Source organism: Dermacentor albipictus, chromosome 8, assembly GCF_038994185.2.
Source record: "Dermacentor albipictus isolate Rhodes 1998 colony chromosome 8, USDA_Dalb.pri_finalv2, whole genome shotgun sequence".
NCBI lineage: Eukaryota > Metazoa > Arthropoda > Arachnida > Ixodida > Ixodidae > Dermacentor > Dermacentor albipictus.
In genome coordinates this window covers 51,352,683-51,365,981 of record NC_091828.1, presented here as the reverse complement: position 1 = coordinate 51,365,981, position 13,299 = coordinate 51,352,683, and the positions used below count along the sequence as shown (strand labels likewise).

The 13,299-nt window shown below is 43.4% G+C and overlaps 1 protein-coding gene across 3 annotated transcripts in view; it reads left to right on the top strand.

Moving 5' to 3' along the window:
- The first annotated feature begins 1,763 nt into the window (after nt 1-1,763).
- Nucleotides 1,764-13,299, top strand: part of LOC135896017 (zinc finger protein OZF-like) — a 76,689-nt gene continuing 65,153 nt past the window's right edge. Inside the window, exon 1 of one of the 3 annotated variants that reach the window (XM_065424289.2) lies at nt 1,764-2,074. In XM_065424289.2, coding sequence (XP_065280361.1) covers nt 2,065-2,074 — 10 coding nt within the window. In that variant the 5' untranslated portion in view covers nt 1,764-2,064. The remainder of the gene's footprint in view (nt 2,075-13,299) is intronic. The other 2 variants (XM_065424287.2, XR_011507902.1) reach the window with 2 other exon arrangements.

Genomic DNA, 13,299 nt, shown 5'->3' with positions numbered 1-13,299 from the left:
TTTCGCGATAAACATTTGTCCCTCGTTCTTTCATTCGGTTTCGCGAGCGCCCCGCAACTACATTTGCACAGTTTATTCGTGACATTTTTTTTATTTACCTCATGAAATGTTCCCGAACGTCAGGCTCATGTGCGAGTATGAGACACACCGACATCCTACATTCCTATGGAACGAATAAAACAGGTAGGAATGACGCCAAGTAAAAGGGATCTCTGCAAAACTACACACATCATGCCAAAACACAGAAAAACAGTGCAAGTACATTCCTACCCAAACAACGGAGACCTACAGCGGAATTATAATGCGCAAATAAATTACTTAATTCATTTTAATTATATTCACAAAGATAGCTTTTTGAATGCACCAGAAGAAGCTGTGCATTCAGAAGAAAAACACAAAGAAGTGTCCGCATGCATATATGTTGCACCAGCCTGCTAAGAACAGTGTAGCTAACTATAAAGTGCAATTTCTTTTTTCGAGGTGCTTCTCTTCACTGATTAACACCTTTAACGTGAAAGTGCAGCCTTGTTAGGACATAAAGACGCACAACTGTTGATGTGAAATTATCAGCATGTAATTTTAAGCTATATATATAGCCAAATTTAAAGCTTTCACTAGAATCATGACATCAACTATGCTGTCGCTGCAAAGCTCCTTTTTGTTGAAGAAGGTTGTAAATTTATTCCCTCAAGTTTCTTTAGTGCTTCGAAAAGCAACTTGGAGGGATACAGCAATCCACCCCTGTCACAAATGTCGTGAATTTTGAGGCTTCTACTGACACTAGAGTTCTGCAAAAGAAGAGAGCGGCAGTCCTCACATTTCTTGCGAATAAAAAATTTCTGCGCGACATACCCTGCCATATATAATGGATGAGGCGGTTATCACTCCTTTCCTCCACAAAAACCCGCTGCTCTGCCGGAGTATTGTTTAGCCTTTGCTCTACCAGCGTCAGACTTCCAGCTTAAACTAACTTGTCAATTGTTACGCAACGTCCCCTTCCTTGTCAGAATTATCAGGTGAGTGAAGTAGCGATACCAAATATTTACTGACTTCTGTATTCCCTGTTTGAATCGCCTTCGCCAATATATAAAAAGGCCATTCACAACAATCAAAAATTGAGACGGCGTAATTGGGTGATCGTTGGTTCCGCACGACTACCACACAAGAAGTTCTCCAACTTTTATTGGCTTAGTCTAGATGTCAATAGGTATTTAAAACCCTCTCCTTCCAAGTATTCTAACAGAGCCAAAGTGCTGCACAATGTCACACGGAGCCTATCTGCCGTCGACTGGCTCAAGCCGCAAAGTCCTTTTGCAATGGAAAGCATATTTAGCGCCAGCGAAGAAGCACATAAGGGAGACGACACCACAATGCGCTAACTTCAACAGCTTGATTTTCAGGAAACACCCACCTATTTAACCCATGCACAGTTAAATAGGCGGGTGTTTACTGAAAATGAAGTTGAAGTTAGCGCATTGTGGTGTCGTTTCCCTTCTGTCCTAGTTCGCTGGCGCTAAATATGATTTCCAAGTCAGGCTACCAACATGCCCAACAAATAGCAATCCTTTTGCATGTGACTCCCAACGAGACAGAAACTCGAGGAATTCCTTCAGAGCCCTTCAGAGCAAGCACATGGCAAGCACGCTGCAACTGGCCGCAACTCACGGAGAACGCGTCCGTACAGCCCGTGCGACTGCAGCGCCGCCGCATACATCCGGGACCTGTCTACGCTCCCGGCTTCAAAGCGGTGCATGGCGCGCGGCGCCGTCTGAACACACTGCCCCTATCTAGTGCACTGTAGCCACGGAGGAAGTCCGTAGCACTGGGGAAGGTACAGTTTCCCTTCTCTAAGTTTGTATAGGTGTTCTGTGGTTTGGTGCTGTTTTTCTGAGACGGTAATGGCAAATTTAGAGAGACTGCGTTTTTTTGAGGAGTTCGGCGTTACTCCCTACGTGTACGAGCCGATTGCGAAGAGCTGGCCTCTCGAAGAAGCAAACGATTCTGGTGCGAGCAGTGCTTTCAACGCGAACTACAGCAAAGTCTTGGGATCTCCTCGTGTTGGAAATGCTCTTTGGTGAGTATGTTTTTTCAAAGCGATCTAGTGATCTCGCCGATCTTTCGCCGATTTAGTGAGCTCGTGTCCGGTCAAACAACTGAAGTGTTGTGTTCCTGCATGTCTCCTCGTGGAACGTAAGCGGGAATGCGATCGTCGGCATTTGTGCGCTGTCCAAAGCTGTCGGCGATCTACAAAGACGGTTTAAAAGTGTGAAAAGCTTCCCGGTTCACGCAGTACGTGTAGTGACCTTCATCTGTTGACTACCACTCATTGATTTACAACTCACGTTGACTACCACTCTACATACACGCAGACGCACCAACAAAGGAATGCAGGGTCGATCGAAGCAGATTACGATGACACGCACGCTGAAACAAGTGCGGTCATGCACGGTCGCGGACGCTGCGAAAGAACGAAACAGAGTTGAAGTCACAACACTACGGTCTCCGCTCCGCCATAGCCTCCTATATTTTTTCATGCCCGCTCACCGAGTGGGGGAACAAAGCGCGCCGTCTGTACCGCCTAGTTCATGCGCTCACCACCAGACCGCGCTGCCTTCCCATACTCTGTGTACAGGTACAGTAAAGCCTGTTTCACATGATGCGATTTTCGTCGCACCGGAAGTGCGATTTCCGTCGTTTGCGATGAAAATCGCAGTCGCAGTGCCGACCCCCCGATTTTCGGCTGCGACCAACCGGTTGGTCGCACAGTCGCACCGTCGCACCGATCGCTGCGATTTTCCGTCGAAATTGCGCGGAGAGCTGTCAACGGAGCTATTTCGCCGGTTTGTTTTGATGGCGTCTCGCACGAGCAGTGCAATCGCGGAGACGTGGATCGTCGAATTAGGTACGTGCGCGAATTAAGGGAGAATAAAAAAACTTGTACAGATTGCATTCTCCTATTGCTATGCGTTTGTTGACACGCTACACAGCAAATGAAGTGCATTTTCACGTTTGCTTCGTGCGCCTTTGCGAGTTGTCAGTCCAAGGAGGTGTTCGATCCCCAGCAGACGACGAGGTCGTCACAATTTTCTTTTGTTGAGTAGCATGCAAAAATCGCGCTTACGGAGCAGCTTGAATTATTTCAACCTCGGCAAGGGCAAATGACAAGACAGCAAAGTACCCGAAGTTTCTACGTTGCGCTGAACGCGGTACCGTTCAGTTGCATTTTCTTGTCGGTTTTCAAGCATGAATTTCCCGATTCATCTTGAAAGCTTATCTTGCCTCTTATTAAATTTGATAGAGCAAAAGTGTAGGCTATCGTAATGAATTTGCTACGGTAGTATTAAATCCGTGGCTTGAATAAAATATTACATGCACGTTAAGTTGCACCTCTTCTCTGGAGATTTTTTTTTCTTGCACAGAAACCAATAAACATAGGCTATGTTGCCGACTTTGTATCCTCACTGCATCTGTATGAACACTTGCTCTGCAAGGTAATTAACTGTACAGCTAGCAGATTAATTAAATTGCTTGGAATAGAGGCAAAGTGACAACGTACCCTCCAGCACAATTATGTAGAACTCGTGCAACAATGCGAAAAGCAGGCAAACGGCCTGTTCTTGTGGGTATAAACAGTATAAAACGACACGCTGAAGAAAAGTAAATCAAAACTGTGCAGTGAAGTCAGCCAGTACAAGCAGTTCTTGCACATTCACAGCGGATCAAGTGTGCAGAAACATGCCTTCCATGTACCTAGTAAGTTTCTAATAAGTTTGTGATCACATATATTAGTGTGTAAATCCATATAACGATATCCGCTGCGATTATTATTTTTATAAGTAATGAAATACCATGCTACTTGCAAGAACATATATCACCCAAGGATTTCAGAACAAATTTCTGCATTTCAACTATACACAATATGTGGCTTATTCAATAAAAGACCATAAACTGGGCTTTTTTGCCATAACAAATTTATTCCAAACTTTACTTACATACAGGCAAGAAAAAAGATTATAGACAGAAATATTGTTCTTCAATTTGTTCACTTGCCACTGTGGCTATAGCATTCTGCTGCTAACACAAGGCGAGGGGTTGATTTGCCAGCCATGGAAGTCGCATTTCGATGGGAGTTGTAGGTGAGAAAAAAAGCTCTTGCACTTAGATTTAGTTCATCACCTTTTATTGAACCCTTACACTTCAAAATACTATTGCATAGGGGGGCATGCTTATGCAAAATCTAACACCAATAGAAAGCAAAGGGCAGAATTGTAAAACAACCATCTTTCGTGATAATTCGAGTGTGTAAATATTCATTGCATCGATATGTATTGTTCAACAGCACTGCACAAATAAGCATGAGCAGGTGTAGCAAGTACTCTGTCAGGAAGCTGGTTCTACAGATGTATAAAATGCATGAATGCTCATACTACGTCGCACACATAGCACAAAGAAAACCTTTTTCGAGAGTTGTCCCTTCTGGCAGATATGAGTGGGACATAAGCAGCAGAAACTTTATTGCAGGACATTGTGTAATACCGCTTATGAAAGAGTGAAGAGAGTGAAAAGGCTTTTCACAGCAGTACCTCATGCTGCTCTAATAAGAGGAACGATAAGCAAAAACATTTCTGGTAGAGCACTTAAACAGCAACTTTCTGAAAGACAGAAAATTTCAGGTGAGAGTTGGAGGTACATTTGGCGCACACACACCAACAACACGGGCATACTACAAGAAACACTACAGCCTATGATGTATTACAGTCTGTGGGAAAGCTATCTTATACAGAAATCAAGAATAATGCAACAAGCCCTCGACAACAATGCAGACTTTCTTGGCCAGTCTGGCCTCTCGCTTTCTGATAAGTCAGCTCATATGGACGTCGGAAAAAAAAAGAAAGACTAGAATCAAGAACTACCCAAGATTGCACATTGTGATCCACATAGCTGGACAAATATGCCCGCAAGTCAACATCCACAAATCCTCAGCTAGTGTAAGCCTGTGACGGCAGAGCCAGCACGTGGGTTAAACAATTATGCAATGCCTGGACGCAACTTCCACACCTGGTGAAAACAATAATCTCGAAATAATGGGGGCGGACTAGTGCATACTATAGAAAATCGCAGATGCTGTGCTTGTGTCCAAGGTATGGCACGGTATGAATTACCAGCAGCACACAAAAAAGACAACTCATCGAATACAGGCATCGGGTAGTAATAACAGGTCTTTCCAACTGTACCATGCTTGATGACCTCTATGAAAAAGAGCTGACGAACAAGCTCCTAGACGGAGTAGAGTTGCAGCCTGCAGCACAAATTCTTTGTCTCAAGAGCTCAGAACCTCGTCCCAAGATACTATGCCAGCTAGCATACGAGATGCAAAGACGACTACCCCTCCCTTCAGAAACACAACCTCGGGAGTACCTGAACTTGAAACACAACAGGCCCATACCGTGGAATATGGGGGCAAACAATTAGGGCAGGAGACTATATGCAACTGCCAAACACACAGGAGGTTGCTAATCATGAAGTTGCAAGCAAACATAAGGCACATATAGTACACTGATCTGGCAATACCAGTGTAACAGTAGTATGACACTACATAAAACTAAACGCCATATAAGTGAGTACCATTCCAGGTCATCCTACACCTAGAAAAGCTGAACTGAAGGCAATCAAAGCAGCACTTGTAGTGCAGATTACACCCTGCATGGATTCACCAGAAACTGTCTGGGCCTGCACATCACACAAGATTGTCGGGAAAATCAGGAGATTGACACGCGACTTGCAAGCACATAGCCAGAAATTAAATTACAGAATACATAGCCATGCAGATATTTCAGGAAACAAGCGGGCTTATAAGCCTGACATAATAACTGAAAACTAGATGAGTTTGTGTATATTCATTATTAACTAAAGTGCTACAGATAGACAACAGACAAGAAAGAAGTACTCGGTGTGTTCACTTCGTTCCTGTCCATCGAATTTCTCTTGCAGTATAGTTAATGAATTCATAAGGCTGCACAGGAGAAGAATGATACCTCTGCCCAAGGGCCCGATCTCACATCCAAATCCACGCGTGTGCACACACACACACAAATGTTGCAAGAGTGCATAGCATGAAGCAGTATCAACAGGATGACACTAGATATGGATGAGGACGAACTTTCAACTGAGGTTCATTTGTAAAAATGTGGCGAGTTATATAAATTAGCACAAAAAAAAAAGGACGATGAGCAAAACGAGAACAAGGTGGAAGAAGGAGCCAATGTTTCGACAAGTGGACTTGTCTTCTTCAAGGTCCACGTGTGAAAACGTTGGCTCCTACTTTCACCTTGTTCTCATGTTGCTCATCGTCTTGAATTTCCATCTCCTGCATTCCCCGAGTTTTCCCCAGAAAAAGAAAGACATCTTTGAAGGATAGATAAAAATTGGTGCTTGATACAGGCAAACATAAATAAAGATGCTACAGAAAGAAAATATAGAAAAAGTCCAAGTGCAGGAAAAAAAAATCATTACAATTGCAAATCCTGCATGCCAGCACCTTTCAAGAAACACTGTTGTTATTCCAATAGACGGACTGACAGCTTATTTATGCAAGCACATTCTTCCAGTTCCATGCCATTGGGAAAAAAATGAGTTTCCTGAAGGTAGCCACATGCACACTTGATGATCACAATGCTTTTTTTTTTCCCTGGACTTGTATATCTATGTGTATTTTCTCCCTTTTCTGCTTTTATGTTTGGTTTCATCAAGCACTAGTCTTTATCAGGTTTTATTGCTGTACTACTTTGTGGTAACCTTTATAGATCACTGCATTTTCACAATAAACCTTTTAATCAGAAGTTAGCATACCCTGTTCTTACTGCTTCACACTGTACATTCTTGCTACATTGGCCAAATAAAAGATTTTATAAGGTATCATGAGGGCCATTAAAGTGACTTGTTGCAGTCTAAAAAAAACGAATAGCCTGGCTGCAGATGGCACCAGAGAACACATAGGACAAACAAGAAAACCGAGATGATCTAACAACCAAAAGTTTAATGTACACACCGAGTAAATGCTCGCTGACAAGCAATAGACAGAACACGCACAAAAAAGAGAATAAAAAATTCATGTGTGTTTCCCGAGAGGAAATGCATCCATTTCTAATGGAGGCTGTGCTGACAAAATTAACCCAGCATTTTTAGATCTACAGCTTGCGTAATTTCTCTAGGCAGCTGATCTGCACAGAATGCTAGCTTCTTCCTCTACAATGCACGCTCAGATGTGGAGAGTGTGTTGTAGAGGAAGCTAGCATTCTGTGGAGATCGGCTGCCTAGAGAAATTATGGATGCTGTAGATGCAAACACACTGGGAGAATCTTGTGTCAGCATGGCCACTGTTACACTTTCAGAGATGGATGCGTTTCCTGTTGGAATCTGTATGGACACACATCAGATCTTGCTTCTGCTTCAGTTTATTCGTTTTTAAATTCGGTTTAAATTCCTTTTAAATTCGGTTTATTGCTTGTCGAACAGCATTTACTCGGCATGTTCAATAAACTTTCATATATTAATACACCTCATGATTGCCTTGGTTTCTAGCAGAAAGGTGTTCATTCTTTTTACAGTGAAGCTGTATATGCCTAGGCGAAACACTCATGGTCCGATCCCAAAAACCCTAGTGTAGGGGTATGAGCCATTGTTTAAGGGGGTGTGAGCCATTGCATTCGTCTTACATGATGGACGCCGACATTTCTTTTTGGGTAGACAGAAATGCTTATGCATTTCAAACATACATTTATCTGCGTATTATTGCAGGGAAGGGACACAGAGGGGGATGGGGTTAAGACAAGATCATGATGTCATTATTATCTCACAGCAAAAGTGTGGTGGGCCATTGGCTAGACCGATAGTGACGTCGTTTCTCTCTAGCAGCAGAGCATGCGTGCAGCAGTCTCTCTCCGACTTCCCAATAGGTTCGAAAATGTGTCCCTGTATTTAATTAAATGAAATGTGCAGCCCCAGTGTGTCACTTCGTAACTGCAGTGCATAACTGAGTCATAAACATTATGATTAATGCATTAAAAAACACAAGTGTGTAACATAATTCAGAAAGACTTTGATGGACCCGCTGGAATACCACAATGAACCACTCATTGCACTTTCCATGATAGTGATCTTGCAAAGTGCTATGTGTGGCATTCCAAATAAACGATGTGATAAACCGAAGCCAAACATGTGCATAACCTCATTAAGAAACACAGACATAACCAATAATATAGAAAGACTTGAATAAACCATTGAAATTAACCCAGTGATAAACACCGGGGCTGCACATTTCAGCTTTGCTGGTTTACTGTCTGTACAGGGTGCACAGGCAATAACTTTTTCTGTTATTGTTTGTTAAGTATTGTATAATGTTGTGCCAGTAAAACACGGACTAGTTGGTGCAATGTATTGGCACTGCTTTTTTTGATGTTTTTTTTTATGTTGTGCCCTTCTTCCTTCTGTAGCTACTTTCCTATTCTCCCTCGCATAATACTCCAACCTTGCAGCCTGCGAGGTATATAAATAAATATGTATATAAGCACATGTCATTCATTTATCTGCATATACCTCGCATCATTTCTCGCTCAACAAACGTCACTGCATTGATGTCTCGCAGCGTGCATCTACATTAACTGCCATTTGGTTTCGGTATGGTTTGTGAACAGTGTAATGCATAAAAATTACATTACAATAAGGTTGTGACCTATGCGGTGCATAAGCAAACCTTGCAAAAGATGACATGTTGGATTGTTGAAAATAAGACAAATTGTATATATCGCAGTTACTTTAACAGTATTTAATTGACCACTTGACAAAAACTTCACTTCGCATAGATTCCAACACGTACACTGAATCTGCACTTTTCTTCTTTGCTTATTAATGCAGTCGTTACTGCATGGCCACATTGTAGATTTCAAAACAAAGTGAAATAAATTTGTTTGTTGCAATATAACAATATGTGTAGATCACTGCGATTGTAACACAAAAACTTGATACAAACATGCACACTATAGGATGCAGATAAATGCTCAGGACAAACTCCAGAATGTTTGCATCCGGATACTTATGAAAGTGAACAGTTTCACTCCATGGCTGTCAATGAGAGGGAGAGAGAAAACTTAATTGTGTTCGTAGAACAAAAATGCATTGATAAGCTTAGACATATAGTCATTGCTTAACACTTTCGAAATGAATAATTATAGCTTGCTATCGACATTGAAGCAGCCTTTCGACAGCAAGAAAAGGAATAAGTTTCTCCAGCTCTGAACATTGAACTGCAGGAAATGCAAGCAGGCATAAAATTCTGCCAATATAATCTGTTTAGGAATACCAAATTGGAATAAACACTGAGGCTTGCATTTGTTCTTTCTCTGGCTGAGCAATCTAGTTTTAAATGACTCCCGTAAACACGTCGTAACAATGTTGATCTAATACAGGTTAAATGCATGACTAGCTTAAGAAATCCGGATGATTGCTGTAAATTACAGTGAAGAAGCTATAATGTCTAATAACATTAATAATATAATAATAATATTTATTTCCACAAAACAGGCTAACCTTGAGAGGCGTGCGAGGCTGAGCAGAAAGCTGAAAAATTCTACGGCAAGTCCGCCTGCCGTGGGCCTACGATCCTGCGTTATGAATAGCGCGTATTGATATGGTCTTCTTGTGAGAAGTTCTTAGTATACTACCAGCGCGAGACACGGGACAACAAAGTGGACGAGAAGCGTGTCTTTTAGAATGCTATGTTACAACGTACAGGTTTTTACAAAAGTGACGGTAACTGCTCGAAACATTTGATGCGTCGGCTTTTGCGCCTTTAGAAATATTTAGAGAGGGCTCCCATATATACATTCGCAGCGCTAGCGCGGCGATGGACGAACCAGGCTAGCGCTAAGGTTGAATTTCACAACACAATTTTCATTCCACGTCGTAATCACACAGATCGTTCAGGGGCACACGCGGGCGTTCGGGTTGGTGCTTCTTGTTGCGTTTGGCGTAAGAATATGGCTAGGAGCAGGCACCACATATGCGCAATGACGGGCAATATACACGCATCATTTCTCCAGAAGCTGACGCCGAGCACGGGTAGCGCGAGGATCTTGTTGGGCTGACACGACAACTTCGTGGTAGCCGAATTCCGAATACTGCATATACGGTGAGGGTAGCTATATGAACTTGTCGATAGGTCATCTTGTATATTGTTGTGGTGCAGGCAGAACGAAACGGTCATAGAAGGTAGATAAAATAACACACAGCGCTGAACCATAGAATAAAAAATCGCTGAACCACCTGCGAACAGCTGTTTACGTGCGCGATGTCGCACTGAACTACAGAAACCGCCGTCGCGCACTCCGAAACAAATGTTAACTTCAATACGTTTTTAAATTACAAAACAAGCATATTATTTGCTCCTAATAAAGAAAAGTCAACAATACTATAAGTTAGACGTTTTATTCATTACAATAAAATAATTGTGCAACGTGTGCCATGAAACCTGGCAGTAAGCAACCTTGGGAATCGCACCAGTCGCATTGTTAAAATCGCAATCATGTGAAATGGGCCCTCTAAAAATCGCTCTGCGACGCGTGCGACAGCACCGATTGTCGTCGTTCCAGTCGCAGCATGTGAAACAGGCATAATAGGTACAGTAATAGAGCAGCAACTCCCAGGTTTATTTTATGCGGACGACATTGTGTTGCTCGCAAACAACCAAAGTGATTTGCAACGTCTGGCTAATATCTGTGGACAGGAAGGCAACAATTTAGGTTTGAAATTTAGTGTTAGAAAATCAGGTGTTATTGTATTCAATGAAAACAGTGAACAGACAGTGGAGATACAGGGCCAAGAAATACCTCGGGTAACAGAATATAAATACCTTGGTATATGGATAAACGAAGGCAACGGATATATGGAAACACAGGAAAAAACCATAACAGTCAAGGGGAAGAGAAATGCAGCCATAATGAAGCACAGAGCGCTATGGGGATACAATAGGTACGAGGTCCTCCGAGGTATGTGGAAAGGGGTTCCAGGAAATGGTTCCAGGACTTACTTTTGCAAATGCGGTTGTTTGCTTTAAATCAGGGGTACAATCAGGACTCGACGGGAACCAAAGGTCAGTGGGTCGCCTCGCATTGGGCGCTCACGGGAAGACTACAAATGAAGCTGTGCAAGGGGATATGGGCTGGACTAGTTTTGAAGTGAGGGAAGCTCGCAGTAAAATTGAGTATGAAGAACGGCTGAGGAATATGGAGGAAAGTAAATGGGCTGGGAGAGTGTTCAGGTATCTGTACAGGCAAAACATTGATTCACAGTGGAGGAAAAGAACTAGGAAGCTTACCAGCAAGTATGCGGCCTGTGGGGTGGGCAACACAGCAACAAAGAAGGTCAAGCGGAAAGTCAGAGAGGCTGAATTAATCTCATGGGTGGCGGCAATGGAAAAGAAACCTGCCATGAGTAACTACTTAAGGGGAAAAAACGAAATTAGGAAAGAAACCATTTATGATAACTCAAAGGGAAGCTCATTACTTTTCGAAGCGAGATCGGGATGCCTTAGAGCACGCACGTATAAAGCGAGATATAAGAAGGAAGAAGAAGCATGTGCTTCCTGCGGTAAAGCTAGGGAAACGACGGAGCATATTTTATTAGAATGTGAAGACATCTATCCAGCGGTCGATTTAGGCACCACTGGCCTCCTTGAAGCCCTTGGGTTCAGCGGGAGCAGTGGAAAAGCAAACAGGTCCGCAATAGACATCAGTAAGAGGCGATTGGAGGATTGGTGGAAGAAAAGTAGGGAAACGACAAAGGACGGAGACGTACAAAAGCACAGTTCGCAATAGGGTATCAGAAAATTTGGACGTGGTAGTTCATAGTGTGTTTTTTTTTTCTCATGGGTTAACCTAGGTAGGATATTAGGCAGCATAGTAGCAAGAGCTTGGTGGCGCAAGCCACCGCCCCGTTCCAAAGGGGACGCTCATAACATCCATCCATCCATCCATCCTGTCCCAGAGCAGACGACGCGCCGCCGCCGCTTGCGCACGCGCTCGTGGAGACAAGTTTGGCGTTCGTATTTGAGATGGAATTATAAAATATAATCGCACGTTAAATTGATGTTCGTACACAGTGTGCAGTGGAAGTAAGCAACACAAAACATGTTGTGGAGAGCCAGCCCTTCACCAAAAATGCCGAACTGTGAGATCAAAGCTCACAGTTTGAGGGTCTTACGTGACAGCGGTTTTATTTCAAACACTTTAGCCATGTCGTGTTTGTCTGTCGCCTTCATTGCAAAATTTGTGAATATTGGGCAAAAAAACATTGTCAGCAACAGTTGCAGCAGGTTCTCTTGGTGTCCTGGCGTCGAGCACATCAAAGTTTTGTGCTTGCGGAGTATTGCAGCGGCATTACTCACAGCCTCCTTCAAAGGCTGATTCATGTGCCTTCTTCTTGCGAGAAGAACGCCGATAAATTTCTCTAATGCGTAGAGAACCGCTAAAAGTTGTCCAGATGGGTAGATGAGTCCACCGCGGTCTTGGTGCTTTATCAGCGAGTCCGAGAACGCCGAGGCGTTTGGCTTTTTTAACAGGCTGACGCACTCCTCGCAATTGATATTTTCTTGTACAACTCTTGCCAAGTAGCTGCCGACCATAGCCAATGCTGCGACATCTGGAGTAGGAAGCAGAGGCTGTCCTCGCTTGAGTTGCTCTGTGAGCTCTCTACATGCATCTGCAGGGAATTCCTCGCTGGTTCCTTCCCTTGTGTTTTTCTGTTGCGGCAGCGTTGACAAGTAATCGCTGCCTTCTGCTGCCATTACGTTGCTCGTACCAGCCGCCGACGCGATGCCAGTCTTCAGAGTCTTCTCAATACCTGACAGAACAGCTCGGGCATCCGTTTGATCATTTGACCCTGCTGACTTCCTCAGCCAGCCAAAAAACGACTCGATTGGGTCAGACGACATTTTTCTCGTTAAAACAAAGTGAAAGCGCATCTCTTCAAGAAGATATCGAATGCACTCAACATTTGAACGAGTTGTCATCACCAGGCCTTCGTAAGTCTCCTTGGTTAAGAAGTTCTTCGCCAGGCACTGGCTTTTGAGATCGGCCAGGTAGTCGAGGAAGCTTGTTTCAAGCCAGATTAACCGCTCATCGCTTGTAAATTCGAACTGCTTGCAATCGGCATTGTTCTGGTGCATGTGCTGGGTACAATTGCTCACATCCATGAGCATGAACCAGCGGTGCATGGTGTCCATGAATTCAACGGTCGGTCCGACAC